The sequence below is a fragment of the Aplysia californica genome, unplaced genomic scaffold (assembly GCF_000002075.1).
Source record: "Aplysia californica isolate F4 #8 unplaced genomic scaffold, AplCal3.0 scaffold00038, whole genome shotgun sequence".
Lineage (NCBI taxonomy): Eukaryota > Metazoa > Mollusca > Gastropoda > Aplysiida > Aplysiidae > Aplysia > Aplysia californica.
Window position 1 is genome coordinate 2,107,151 of NW_004797308.1, and position 13,932 is coordinate 2,121,082.

The 13,932-nt window shown below is 38.3% G+C and overlaps 1 protein-coding gene across 1 annotated transcript in view; it reads right to left on the bottom strand.

Annotated features, from left to right (window-relative positions):
• Nucleotides 1–470: 470 nt before the first annotated feature.
• Nucleotides 471–13,932, bottom strand: part of LOC101859462 (disintegrin and metalloproteinase domain-containing protein 10) — a gene marked incomplete in the record, with an annotated part of 102,667 nt that continues 89,205 nt past the window's right edge. Inside the window, 1 exon segment of the mRNA XM_005091970.3 lies at nt 471–8,884. Coding sequence (XP_005092027.2) covers nt 8,729–8,884 — 156 coding nt within the window.

The following is a 13,932-nucleotide window of genomic DNA, read 5'->3' on the forward strand; positions in this document are numbered from 1 at the left end:
ATCAAACATGACTTGGAAATATTCTTGGCTTCTGCAAAGCATTCAGTGCAAGTAGCCAATGAAGCCCTAAAACATTATCAAGCTGATAAAATCTTTTGCTGTGTTTCACGCAGTACTCATTCCCACCTGGGTGGAGTGTGGAAAATTTGTGTAAAGAGCCTTTCCCATGGACACGAGGGGCTCCTGATGGAATTCAAACCCACAACCTTACGGACATCCACATTGACACGATTTTGATGATTAATTCACAAGGCGAACTACTTCAACCCTATCATAGAGAGTGGTCAACTCAAGCTGAATGGGATGTATGGAGATATGTGTTAAGTAAAACTCCCTTGCAAGGGAATCAAACTGATATGATCTTCCACATGGAACAGCGAAGAGCCTAATCATTACACTTACACTTCAAATACCTGTAGTAAAAAACAAAAGTTCCCATATCAAGAAAACAACAAATAAAATAACTCATGTCAACACAAATATGCTCTCGGGCCGTTTTATTATGAAACTTGTACATGTAATAATATGTTCACAATGAAAAGTTTGAATAGGTCACCAATGGAATGATAGAACACAACATATCATCGCATAAACGTGCTATACATGAACATGGGCCTTGATTACACAAGAGCCTTAACACTTCTGGATCATACTAATGTACAATTGAGCTTCACGAATTCTCCACAGTTGTCTTCCAGACATATTCAGAGCAACAGCCTTAATTAATCTGTATTATCCATGTCAATGACAACGTAATTATTACAGCAACAATCATCTGGGCCATTTTTTTTTTGCATTCCAATTGGAAACTTGCCATTCACATTCAGACTTTCAGTTTAATAAAGAAAAACCAGAGATAAAGATTTATCCCAAATAAATAAACAATAATAATGCCACTACTCTCAGGGAGTTGAACTTTTAGAAATTTAATTAAGAAAAGTGTCAAAGACAAATAAATCATTAACAAGCTCCCCAGTAGGTCTGACAGAACTTTAAAACTCGGAACAAGTCGAAAAAATCAAATTTCTCATTAAGTTCGTTTTACTCTATCATATTTAATTACTGGAAAGGCATCAATCAACTTCTCTTTGCTCAAGCAACCAACAAGAAAAGGAGATACATGTACAACATTAGCAACACACACACACACACACACACACACACACACACACACACACACACACACACACACACACTGGGTTTTGGCAATTGCCAAAATCCCACCACTTTGGGTTGCTTTAGTGCTAACACTAACAGGAAACTGCATGTGTACACGTAAATCACTTTGCAGCTGGCTTTGTCAAACTCTACACAGACAGCCCAAGAAACTAAATATTACTGTACAGCTCCAGTCTCCCTCTTTCTAAACTATATAACGAAGTGCAACAGCTAGTCTCAATAGACAGACATAAAAAAGAAAAATCTTGCATTTTCGTTTCAGTAATGAAGCCACACATGTTTAGGAATCTAGATAATAAAATTTATCATAGCTCTTTTTAATTGTTTATAATTTTCCTGATAAGAAATCACTTTCTTCAGCCAGCAAGAAATTACATTGCAATATTACATGCTTTTCGCCCTGAGATGTTTGAGGCTTCCTGACCCACACTGACAGGCACAAAAACAGAGAGTGATATTGGTGAACACAAAATTCTAGTAACAATGTAAGTGAAGTAAGGCAGGCGGAGAAACACTCCAGTAGCAGACCTTGTACAGAGGAATAAACAGCAGATTCAGAGTGAAAAACGACGGCAACATCACCAGCATATATTCCCAGCACAGAGTAGTAAGTAGCAAAAAGTACAAAATTAAGAATCAGCGACAAACCAAGCATTTATACTGTACCTGGTTATAACAGAAAATTGACACAAATACATATACTTGAAGTATATCAATCACAATGTTAGCTTAACTTAAGGCTGGAGTCTCTGACTTTGGGTTTCAGAGGGGACATTGGATGCGACCATTCAAAGTGTTAAAAAGGCTTCTGCAACATGACATTACACCAAAACTCCAAGAGAGTTACATCAAGGGTTTAATGACAAAAGTGGTTATCTTCAGAATTCAAACTCACTTTTTTTCTCTCTAGATCGCTAGTGCAGGAGGTTTCATTTGGTTTCTCAAAACTTGCTGTAAATAATGAGTTTTCATATAAACTGCTTTGACTCAGTTTTTTCTTGAAAAGCCTACATGATTGTGATTCATACAATCAGACTTTTCAAAATTGTTCCTGTGTTTGGGCATATCGCAATCATCAGTTTTCAGCAAGACTTTCATTTCAAATGAGGCAACATCATGCAATATGCCCAATAGTTCTACTTCAGCACAGTCACATTGAGAATACGCCCCAAAAACCAAAACCAAGCATGGCATATAGCGTATCTGACACTTCAGAAAAGCAACATAACAGCAATGAACAATCTTGAGTAAAAAAATGACTCAACTCACATAAATAGATTGTAGCAAACTAAAAACTGGAATAGATGTGCGTAACTATTTCTTCCCCATCTTAAGCTGTCAAATTTATTCTCATATTCACATCTGGTGAAGAACACAGCCCACTTACACCCACTGACATCCTGAACACCCTTTGGGATGCAGCCACTGAGGGCGTGCAAATCTTTGTCCAGAAGGACAATATCGGAAGGCAGGAATTTAGGGAGTATGGAAATGAATCTTTTTTTCCCCAGCAGAACCCAACAGAGCCCCTCTAAATAAAAAAAGAGGTCAAGGACTTTGAGGGTCTCAACATTCTTGGCCAATTTGCTGAAATTTCTGCCTTCTGCCTGAGGGGGGGAGGGGGGGGGGTTCTGATGTTTGGTAAGAGTTTTACCACTTCAGCAGCAACATAACTTCAAATGAGCACAGTATCTACTATGTTGGAGGGCTCCTTCATTTAGAAAATTAAACCTTGATTTGAATCCATTTCTGTTGATACATTTTTTTTCTTATCTTCTCCCATTGAGGCATGTTTTATATGTAAATCTCACCTCCTATATCTTCCGATAGCCCCTAATAATAAAATGTAGCTGTTATGTTAAGCTGCTAATACCTTTCAAAATATTAGGGAGTAAAGCAGGTCTAGGGGTTTAACATCTTTACCAACTCTATTAGGTTATCTAAGAGCCGAAACTTCCAAATTTTAACATCTGTCCTCCGTCCTCTGACAGGACCAAGCCAAATGGGTTGAGAACCTTGACAACTCCACAAAAACAACCCAAGTTCAAGAAAGCCCAGTCTGGGATTCGAACCAGGGCCATCTGCTCCATGGTCCGGCATGCTACCAACTGACTAACGAAGCACCTAAATTCAGAAAGGACTAAAGCAACACTACATCGTATCATTCTCCTAGAAGAAAAATGTACACGCCACAGATAAACGTGTTGGTATGAGATTTATTGTGAAATAAATGATTTCCATCAACCCTCTACTGCGTTTTTAAAGTATGGCTGAGAGTTTCAGAATTCTCCCATCTTGCTGTGCTCTGACTTATCAAAGTAACCAACTCTCCACTTATTTCTCCTTATTTGTCCACAAAAAATTAAAAGGGTTTGAAATATATGGCCTTAAAAGACAAGATTCTGTTATGTTTTTTGGTTTTATTTCGTTTTTTAAAAGGGGGGGGGGGGTTCACAGCATCAGTAGTGATTTCAAATACCATACCATCAAAATTACAAAGTTGTTGACACACACACAGAGACGTTTACACACGCGCGCTAATCACTATAGCCACAACCATAGATGTTACAGACATATTCAGAAAGAGGGGGATAGATACTGCAAAGTCATATGATAAAGCCAGCTTTTGAAAAGCAAATTTGAATAAATTCATGAAAAATGACACACCACAGTTTCGATGCTTCAAGGCACTTGAAGAAGCAAACAATCTTAAATGTCAACAACAGGGCTATCATCATATTTTGTGGGCAGGACTGTAATAACCAGTATCATAAACAATAATCAATAATAACAACAGATCAAACAGTGACAATCTTGAACATCACAAAAGTCAGTCAAAGTTTTATTTTATGGACAAAGCAAAGACCACAATGAAAAAAAGACCGAAGTAAGAAACTCAAAATTCTTGAATTACTGTCATTAGCACGTCTACTGCTTTCATAGATTACTCTAAAAACTGGGCAAAACGAACAACTGGTTCAATCTAGAATTAAAGACCCCATTTAAAAAAAACAGAACAACAGGAAAATGACCCAAAGCAGAGTGAGTTTTGAACTGAAAATTCAATTTTCTGTAAGCCTCAAAATATTACTATGATTATTTTTCCATTGTGTTCTTCAGATGAAGGCGTGAGATTATGCAGTAATGTTAGTCTTAAACCATGGGAATTATGACAGAGAATGAACATGTTTTTTTTAAATGACTACACACACCCATACACATACACACACACACACTCGTTCATCATCGCATTCACACATGCACACATTCAGTCATGCACACAAGTATGTACGCACACACGCTCACACATATACACATATACACACACACACGCGCGCGCGCGCACAAACATATTATATTCACTTGATTTCTCTTGCCAGCAAGAGTAAAGAGTAGCCCTTCGCCAAAACATTCACAACATGGGCCATCATAAATGGTTATGTTATTTAACATAGTTTTGAGGGAAAACTGTAATAACAATTTCTTAAATTCCTGTCTTCTCCTGAAAAAGGGCATATCCATTCTTTCTTAACTACTTGAACATTAGATTTATGATGTGGTAGGATGGTCATTCTAGTGATAAATACCATTTTGAATTTTGGCTAACTCTTTGATGCATGTCTGACTGATGCCCTTATCATAGCAGGTTGAAAAAACTCACCAAATCACATTGGGGGAAAACTACTCACATTTGGGAACAAATGGCTCCCTAAATATCCTCAAACTTTGCATACCTAACAGAAAAAGTTCTAAATAATTTAATAAATCAAGATGGAATAAGGTTATTGAGCAACAATTATTTACATCCCCAATTTTCAAAAGTACCAGTACAAGTCTTATTGCACAATCAAACCAGCATGGAGGAAAAACAATCAGTCTTTAACCCTTCCAATCCTGGCTCTCTCAGCTTCACAGAACCTCTGCACCTGAGCTTCCCCACAGATTGCTGCAAGATTTTGCACCACCCACACTGATAATGTAGGTATTTCTTCACCCCTATTGACACATTAGATCATTTAGGAGGTGGGCTTCAACTTTGCCCATTATTGTTCATTGAATGAAGGGGGGAAAAAAGCATTTTCCAGACAAGACTGACATTGCTCAGGACTTTATAATAAGTGTAGCAGCACATAAACAAAAAATAAAAAATAATTTTCACTAATCATTACACATACTTTTACCGACAGGCAATAAAACATCTTCACATACAAACAATGATTTGTATCATAACAAAAATTGACATATATGATTCTTTAAAAAGTAATGTAAGAGTCAACAACAAAATGTATGTAACACGTCTCCAGCGTATATTTTGGTCTTTACGTCAGCATTTTGGCTAGGCAAAAAGTCTTGCACCTGGTGTCAAGGTGAGAAGCCACAGCCTATACCTGAGTAACCACCAGACACAGTTGATTAATTCAATGAGGACGCACAGTTTTAGGGCACTTGGAAAAAACAGAGGCATGGCTTCCTTCTTCATACTTAGTTTTAAATTCTTTTCTTATTACCTGAAACTTTAAAAGGCAGGCACCAACCTGCATACTATGAAATAAGCAAATTCATGTTTCTTACGAGCATAAGATAGTTTGAAATGTGCAGCAAACAATGCCTTTGGTCAACTGCCGATCATATGTACAAGTGCGCTAGGTCCTTCTCAAACAGTTAACACACAGCATATTGACGAACGAAGTCATTGCAGCCTAGTGCTTTATGTTGCGGGTGACAGTATAATAATTAATACAATGCTCAGGGGAAGAGGTTACACATTAAAAAATGGAAAATTTAATTTAGGCACGGTAATCTATAACTGTGTATATATTATATTATGTCAAAACATATTTACTTTTCTTTTATAAGCAAAGCAGATACAGAAAAATTCAGGCCCCATAATCACAGAAAGAGAACTAAATTAGTAAAAAAGTACAAGTAAATTTGAACTTGTGAATGATTAACCCTGACTTGATTTCTCCTCTCTCACAGCGGTGGGTCAATCAGCATACATATATAGAACAATGCCGCACTGATTCATATATTCACAGGTGCTGGATGTTAAACACACATTTGCAGCAAAGATTATTATCTTGCAAACACACTTATTTCAAATTTTTTTAAAAGGAGTAATTGATTTTCACAGACGTTGCTCTTGTCACCTTCAGAATACATATGTTATTACAAAAAGCTACAGGAAAAAATCATAATAAAGGGCTTTGTGTTATAATTGGTTATCTCCAATATTTGAAATTCCATTTTTTTCCCTTCAGATCCCTAGCGTGATCTTTAATCTTTGCTGCATTAAAATATTTTGTTGCAAAATGTGCTAATAACAATTATTCTATATTGCTCCGTTTCAGTTTTTCTTTTTTCCAGCATACAGATCAAGAACCGAATCATCAGCTTCTTCTATGTCTTTCATTATTTATAGAATGCATTTCTCATATGGCCCTTCAAGAGCAGATTTAAAAAATGTTCATCTTCAACTCAATACATTCCCCAAAATGTATGCATATGAGAAATACAACTTCATTCCAGCAGCTAGGTGAGATCTGCTGCCAATATTTGAGCAGAGGGAACATATCACATCGGTAAGTAGTTCTTGCTTCTTTAACCCTTTCTTGTTTAGCCTGGCTGCAACAAGCCAGAAAAAAGTGCTCCAGTCCAACCCGTCCAAAAAAAGCCAGGCGACACTCTCTCTCCAACGGGATTCCCTCAATGGTAAGCTTCACTTTGATGATAAAGATAAATTACAGACAATTGGCTATAATTTCTTCTTTTCAATTTAGCAAAAAAACCCGTCAGAACCAGTATCAGAAGTCAGCCTGGTTCTTTAGGAAATTGCTACGTACACTGGTAGTTGAGCGACTGGGCGGCCACTTTTAGCAAAGAACGCAAACAGAAAAGGGTTAATGTGTGTAAAAAAAGTCTTAGCTTTACATACATTCAAGTACACTAATTCTTTTCTGAGATAACAGATATTATTTTGAAAGAAAGGCAGCCCTATCTTTTAAAAAAAATAATAAAAAATTCTTAAACCCTTTTTGGGTTGCAAACAGTCTATAACAAATTACCTAAACTTATTTTTCAACAAAATTTCTCCTTACATCACAACACATTGACCCTGTATACACAGCAATGTGGTCAATCATAGCACACGGGATTGTGAGTTCATATGTGAGGCATCGTGGTGAAATCAGGTGGTCGTCAAAATAATTAAATCAAAGAAACCGGCATATTTCCGCTGGTTTCGCAACGTTTGTCAAAATTTTGCTTTTTGGCTCGACACCTTTTATATCCATTTAAAAGCACATTTTTGTATGCAGTTTACTGAAAAACATTGATTAATGGCACAAAAAATATAAATTTTCAGTTTTCAAAGACTCTGAGTCATTGTAAATAGTAAATCACCAAATTTTGACAATCATTTTCTCGCTAATTTTGCCTCAGAAACTAGGCTGTGCCCACCCCTTGTAATTGCAAATATCTCAACTCCTATTCAAGATAGATTGGTATATTTTTTTCTCCCCGAAAGCAAGACAAAAGAACAAGCTTTAAGATTATACCAATAACTCCATATGCCTAAAAATTGACAAACGCCTGATTCCACCAGATCGTGACACACATTAATCTTTAATCTTCCATTTCGAATTTTTACCACAGACAGACTTAATAAATTTGGTTGTGACCATCAGTAAAATTTGGGATTCCTTTCAACAACTGGCTTCCTCCTCCAGAGCACAAATTAAGGGCCTCTGGTAAAGACGAAAGAGACCAGTCATTGTATCTCCAACTGGATGGCGAGAACAAATTAAGTCCTTATCACCCTCCAAAGTAGACGAGCCAGTAACATGAAATGCAAAGCAGATGAGCCAGCAAAAAGTAATCAAACTGACAAAAATGCTCTCTATACAAAAATGTATGGGTAAGTGTATCACAAAAGTACGGAAATGTTTGATGGATGCATTATTCTCAGGACTCTCAAAGGAACTATAAAAATCTGCAGGTTGGAATGTGAAGGTCAAGACAAGGGAAGATGTACCACCCCTGTCTGAGACAGGAAAGGAATCACAGAAAACATTTCTTCTACAATACGTACAAAATATTCCCGACTTATCTTAGCCTCTTTCGTGACTTGGTGAGGAAGAAATAAAAAGCAATTTCATCAGAAAGGGACAAAAAGTATAGTAATGAAAACAACTCTACAGCCAAGAATAGAACTCTACTCTCAACAGAGAGAATATGACCAAAAAAAACATCAGCAAATCTTCCCAAGCTAACAGTGTTTTACCCTCACCCATTTTCTGTCCAGTAAAAAGAAAACATTTATGGAACAATGAATTTTTCCCTACTTGAGATCAAGAAATGGATTTATAGGAACTGAAACGAAATCTAGAGCTCTAAAACACAAAATCTCGACATGATTTAAAAAATAATGTTAAAACATGAATCTCAATGCGTTCTTGGCAAAATTTGGGTAAAAAAATATATGCTTTACAGACATACAATGCAGAAAAGAGGAATCATTGTGTAGATGTATTGATGGAATCTCCCCTTCTCAATAGCGTCGAGGTTGGGAGATGCGATCAAAATGTTGTCCTTTCTGCTGAGGATGTCCTGAGTGTTGGTAACCTTGATTGACATGTCCCTGTCCATAGCCAGGCCCGCCCCTCCTCTCCTGCATGGGAACGTCCACTGAATAAACTCCGCCTCTCTGTGAATGCAAGAAACAGACAACAATACAGTCAGTGACAGCATAAAACAGAGCAAGTGCACTTCTTAATAGAAACCTGTTAGGGTCAATGATTGGAAAGGTACAGAGTAGTGCTCAATTCAAAATAAAGAGACGCCTGTTTGTTTGAGTAAAGAGAAGCACATCCACACAATAAAGGTCATTTAGAGCTGGGAAAAAAAGACAGACAGACAGACAGAAACAAAAGAGAGGAAAAGTAAAGAGGTAGGACCTACCAGTCGCACCCTCCAACCACCCGCATAATAAAGAAGACGCACATTGGCGTACAAAATGGTAACTTCAATGGTAGAGCTGGGTAAAGAGCAAAAAAACAGACAGGCGTAACACACAAAAGGAAAGCATAACAGATATTTTACACAGACAGGATACAAGATAGACATTATACATGGAGAGGAAGCTGGATGACATACATGAACATGAAACAAGATGAATGGACATTGTGCATGGACACAAAACAAGACAGACAGACCAGAAACTAGAAAAACAAACATTATACATGTACACGAAAAAGACAGACAGTTAAAATACACAGGCAAGAAGGACGCATGACCTTCATGCAGTCCCACTAAAAACTGTCTGTTTATCAAGGACCACATTTGAAACAAACTCTCTGATTGTCATGCATGACAACATGACACTGTAACCACTTCGTAAATAAAAGGCACACTTTTATCGAACTTAGACACATTATGTTATTTTTGGTAGAAAAAGAATGTCAAATTATTATTGTTGTTAAGAAAAAGAATTTGTCACTCTATTATCGTACTTAGAGACATTAAGTTACTTTTGGTATAAAAAGAATGTCAAATTATTATAGTTGTTAAGAAAAAGGATTTGTCACTCAATTATCGTACTTAAAGATGTTGTGTTACTGTTGTTATAAAAATGACATCAAAGTATTATTCTTGTGTGAAGGACTTCACGTTGTCAAATAAAGGACTAGGTACACATGTTATTGCATGTACCCGATTACTTACTTATCCAGATTTTTCTGAATTTATTCTTCTGACAACATTTTCAATTTATTTCAAAAGCGCTGAAAAGTAAAAAAAAATTAGCAGACTTGAAAGTAACATTATTTCTTCACGTACATCTCAGTAATAAAAGCCACAACCATGAATAAATAAGAAAGCAATGCAAGATGGCAGCAGATTTCAACACACAGGGCATTTAAGATGTGCACTATGCAAGGAAAATAAAGCACGGGAATGCATAAAAGCAGGATCTGGTACACTATTTTGAATTTACTAACAATAATTTGTTGGTGTTTTAAAAACTGACTACACATAATTCTCTCTCTCTCTCTCTCTCTCTCTCTCTCTCTCTCTCTCTCTCTCTCTCTCTCTCTCTCTTTCTTCCCCCCCCCCCTCAAATACATACGATACAAGATCTTTAAAATAACAGTGTGATATGAACTGTTAATGGATCCAGAATAATAAGATAAATATAGGCATGCAGAGAAATGTGGTGAAATGATAATGTTAAAAAACAACAACCCAACATTATACACCCAGGACATAATCAAATGCAAAATATAATAGTAAAAGGAAAATCACTGCATTTTCATAAACATGAAGTCACCCTCATGAGACCTTTCTTTCAGTTTTGAGTTGGAGAGAAAAGACATGTTGGAGAGAAAAACACACTGACACAATAAGGGCCATTTCGTGAAGGTTACAAAAAAAAAAGGAAGATCAATAGACAGAGACAACAGAATGGGGAAAACATACAAGTGACGCCCTCCAGAACTGTGTTAAAGCTGTCGCTTAATATTATTTCTCAGTTCACAAACTGTTTACAACATCTCCTTTTAACTCCAATCTTACACCGCACTACCTGCCCAATAAACGCATTCACCCTCCTCACCATCGTGTATGGTGTGGTGATTAGGCGATTCACTCTCACATGAAGGGAACCTGAGTTCGATTCCAGTGTGGGGAGCATTTTTACCGAGTAGAGCGGTCTTTCTGCTGATGTGTTCTATCCTTCCCGGAACGGATTGACCTTGGTGGGCAGGATCGAAGCCCGCCTCCTCAATATATAAACTGTGTCGATGAGGGCGTGAAACCATCTTGATTAAAATAATATCAATGAAAAAAGAAAAACACAGTCCTCGGTAGTTCAACTTTCATCTCTGTGATAAAAATTGGAACCCCGGACAGTTGGCTGGTGCTCTTGTGTAGTTTGCTCCTTCTTTCCTATCAAACATCAATGACCCTGATTCCTCCCCCCCCCCCCCTCCTGCATTTTGTGTATGTTACTCTCTTGTAACACCTCTAATCTTTGGCACTTACATGACCTTTTATTGTGTTGCAAGTGCCGTCAAACTCTTACTAAGGGGGCTCTCGTGGCCTAGAGGTTAAGGTGATCGCTTCTCATTCAAAGGTCCCGGGTTCGAATCCGGGTAGTGACCGAAAAAAGTTCTTTAAAATTGTCTCCTTTCACCTCCTTTCTTGCTCTCTAGCAATGTTCTGTCATCTGCCTTCGTCTCCACTTTCTGCCCCCACCCCTCACCTCCTTTGCCCCCTCCTCTAGGCCCCTGACTCTTTCTGCAGCCTTTCTACTGCTACTCCATGGCTCCTTCTTACTGCTGTCTTTCAGCCATACCCCTGATCTTCTGGCAGGAAAGATCTACACCTAGCCTTCTCGGACAATGGTGAAAAATCTCGGAGGTCCCGTGTGCAAGTTGCGCACGGTAAAGATCCATTGGTGGTTTAAAATCGATAAGAGTAGGCTTCGGCCGCCACCAGGGCAAAATTCAAAATTTCCAACCAACTGAAAATGTGTAATGTGTTCCGCGCGCTCATATGACCTTATGCAGTTGTGAACGCCGTAAAACACGTACAAAAAAAAACACCCCAAAAAACTCTTACTAAAACTTTTTTTTAAATAACTAAGATTCGAACCAAGGCTTACAACAACAGAGCAAAACCACCCTATGACATAGAAAATATTCCTATCTTACTAAACAGGGTCGTCTCATCAAGATTCGAACCCAGGCTCACAACAGTGCAGAACCACTCTACGAAATAGAGAAAAAATCTACTTCACTTACTACAGCAGGGTCGTGTCATCACACTTGTCCGGTGATTCTACAGACAACAAAGACTCACTCGCTGCCTCAGTGTTACTCTGGCGAGAACAAAGACATCATCCACTGTCTGTAACTTTTTAACCTACATCCACCTTTGACTTCCTCTCATCCTATATATATATATGTAATCTATTGTAACTGTAGATGTTTCACGCCCTCATCGACACAACTGAGACCACGTGGGGGGGGGGGGGGCGCTGTTTGGACCCTACCCATCAAGACTAACCCGGACTGAGAAGAGATACACCGCCTAAACAGAAGGACGGAGATACTTGATAAAAAAAAAACAATGGAAAAACAAAACAACCAAACCAACAAACGAACAAAAACAACAACAACAAGAACCAACAAACTTTTTTTTTTAAAACGGAGATACACGAAAAATAATAATAACTCCCCACAAGGCTATGGATAAAAACATCTGCATTACTTTTTTTAAAAATAGTATGTATCGCCGGTGGACCCCCTCTCATTTTCTCAACACAATCCATGTATGTTATAGTCGAGCACAACAAAACAAGGTCAGCCTGTCCAGGAGGAGAACCAAGACAAAAATCAACACGACAGTCTGGAGTTGCTTCAGGGGTTGTTTTGTAACTTGACTTTCAATTTTGACAGATTTTAACTTTAAGAAAAATTATTATGCCCTCATAGATACAATTTGGGTCATTCAGGGGGTGGGCTTCAACCAAGACTGAGCTGAGAGGGATACAACGTCCCAGCAAAAGGACCCAGATACTCGATAACAACTCATCCCAAACTAAAATCAAACTCGGTTCTTCAGTGTGCGGTGGCTCCGTGTCTGACCGCTCCACCACAGACGCCCATGACACATTTTGACATTTTAGGAAGCACAGAATGAGCAACACAAGACAGAGTTATTTGATCAGTCGTATTTTACATTCTTTTTTTTTAATAAATTAAAAAAATCAACAAACCAAAACGTTCTAATTCAATGACTCGCCATCTGCTCAATCAAAAGCCCCAAACTAACAGTGCCAGGCATGTAGAGTGGAATATGTCGAGACAGAGACGTAATAGACGACTAAACTATCTTCGTGAACAAGACTGTGTTTACTTTCAACTGTGCACGTTCAAAAGATCTACGCCGTCCTTTTAGAACCAAAATGTCTTTACACAAGTTAACATTTTAAAGCTCAACTCTGTCTTTACATCTTTAAATCAAAGTAGATATGAACACGAACAACCCCACACCCCCCCCCCCCCAACCAACAAGAGTGAGACAGGCTATCAGAAATGAGGCGATGATAATGAAGATGCCAGCCAAGGAGATAATACAATAAGGTCATTGGGGCCAGTTTGCTCTCTCCAAATCCTTTCATGCGTTCAGTGAGGGCAGGAATTGTTCAGACGCATGCTCGTTCGTTAGAAGTAACAAACGTCCATGAACACATGGGTGTGCGCAAGATCTGATCACAGACGGTGCACAGAGAGAGAGAGAGAGAGAGAGAGAGAGAGAGAGAGAGAGAGAGAGAGAGAGGGCAAAGCAACAAATATGGCAAAGACACCACAGTGCAGCGAGAAACAAACTGACATGACATTAGAAGGTACAAATCTGTTGAGCAAACCGCAATCATTACTAAAACGAACGTGATAAAAACAGCTTAATTGAATTTAATAAAGCGAAAAAAGGGGAAATAAAATCACCAAAAAGCAAGTGTGTGTGACACAGGGAGTGAGAACAAACAAGCAAACAAGAGGACACACTGAGAGACTCACACAAGGAGAACAAACAAATGCACAAAGACATGAACAGACAGAGAGACTCACACAGTGCCAGATCCTGCTCCAGCTTGTAGGCATGCTGCTCCTGTCTCTCTTTGCGCTGTCAGGACACACATCACGTCGTCGCCGGAGTGTGTGGGGGTGGGTGTGTGTGTGTGTGTGTGTGTGT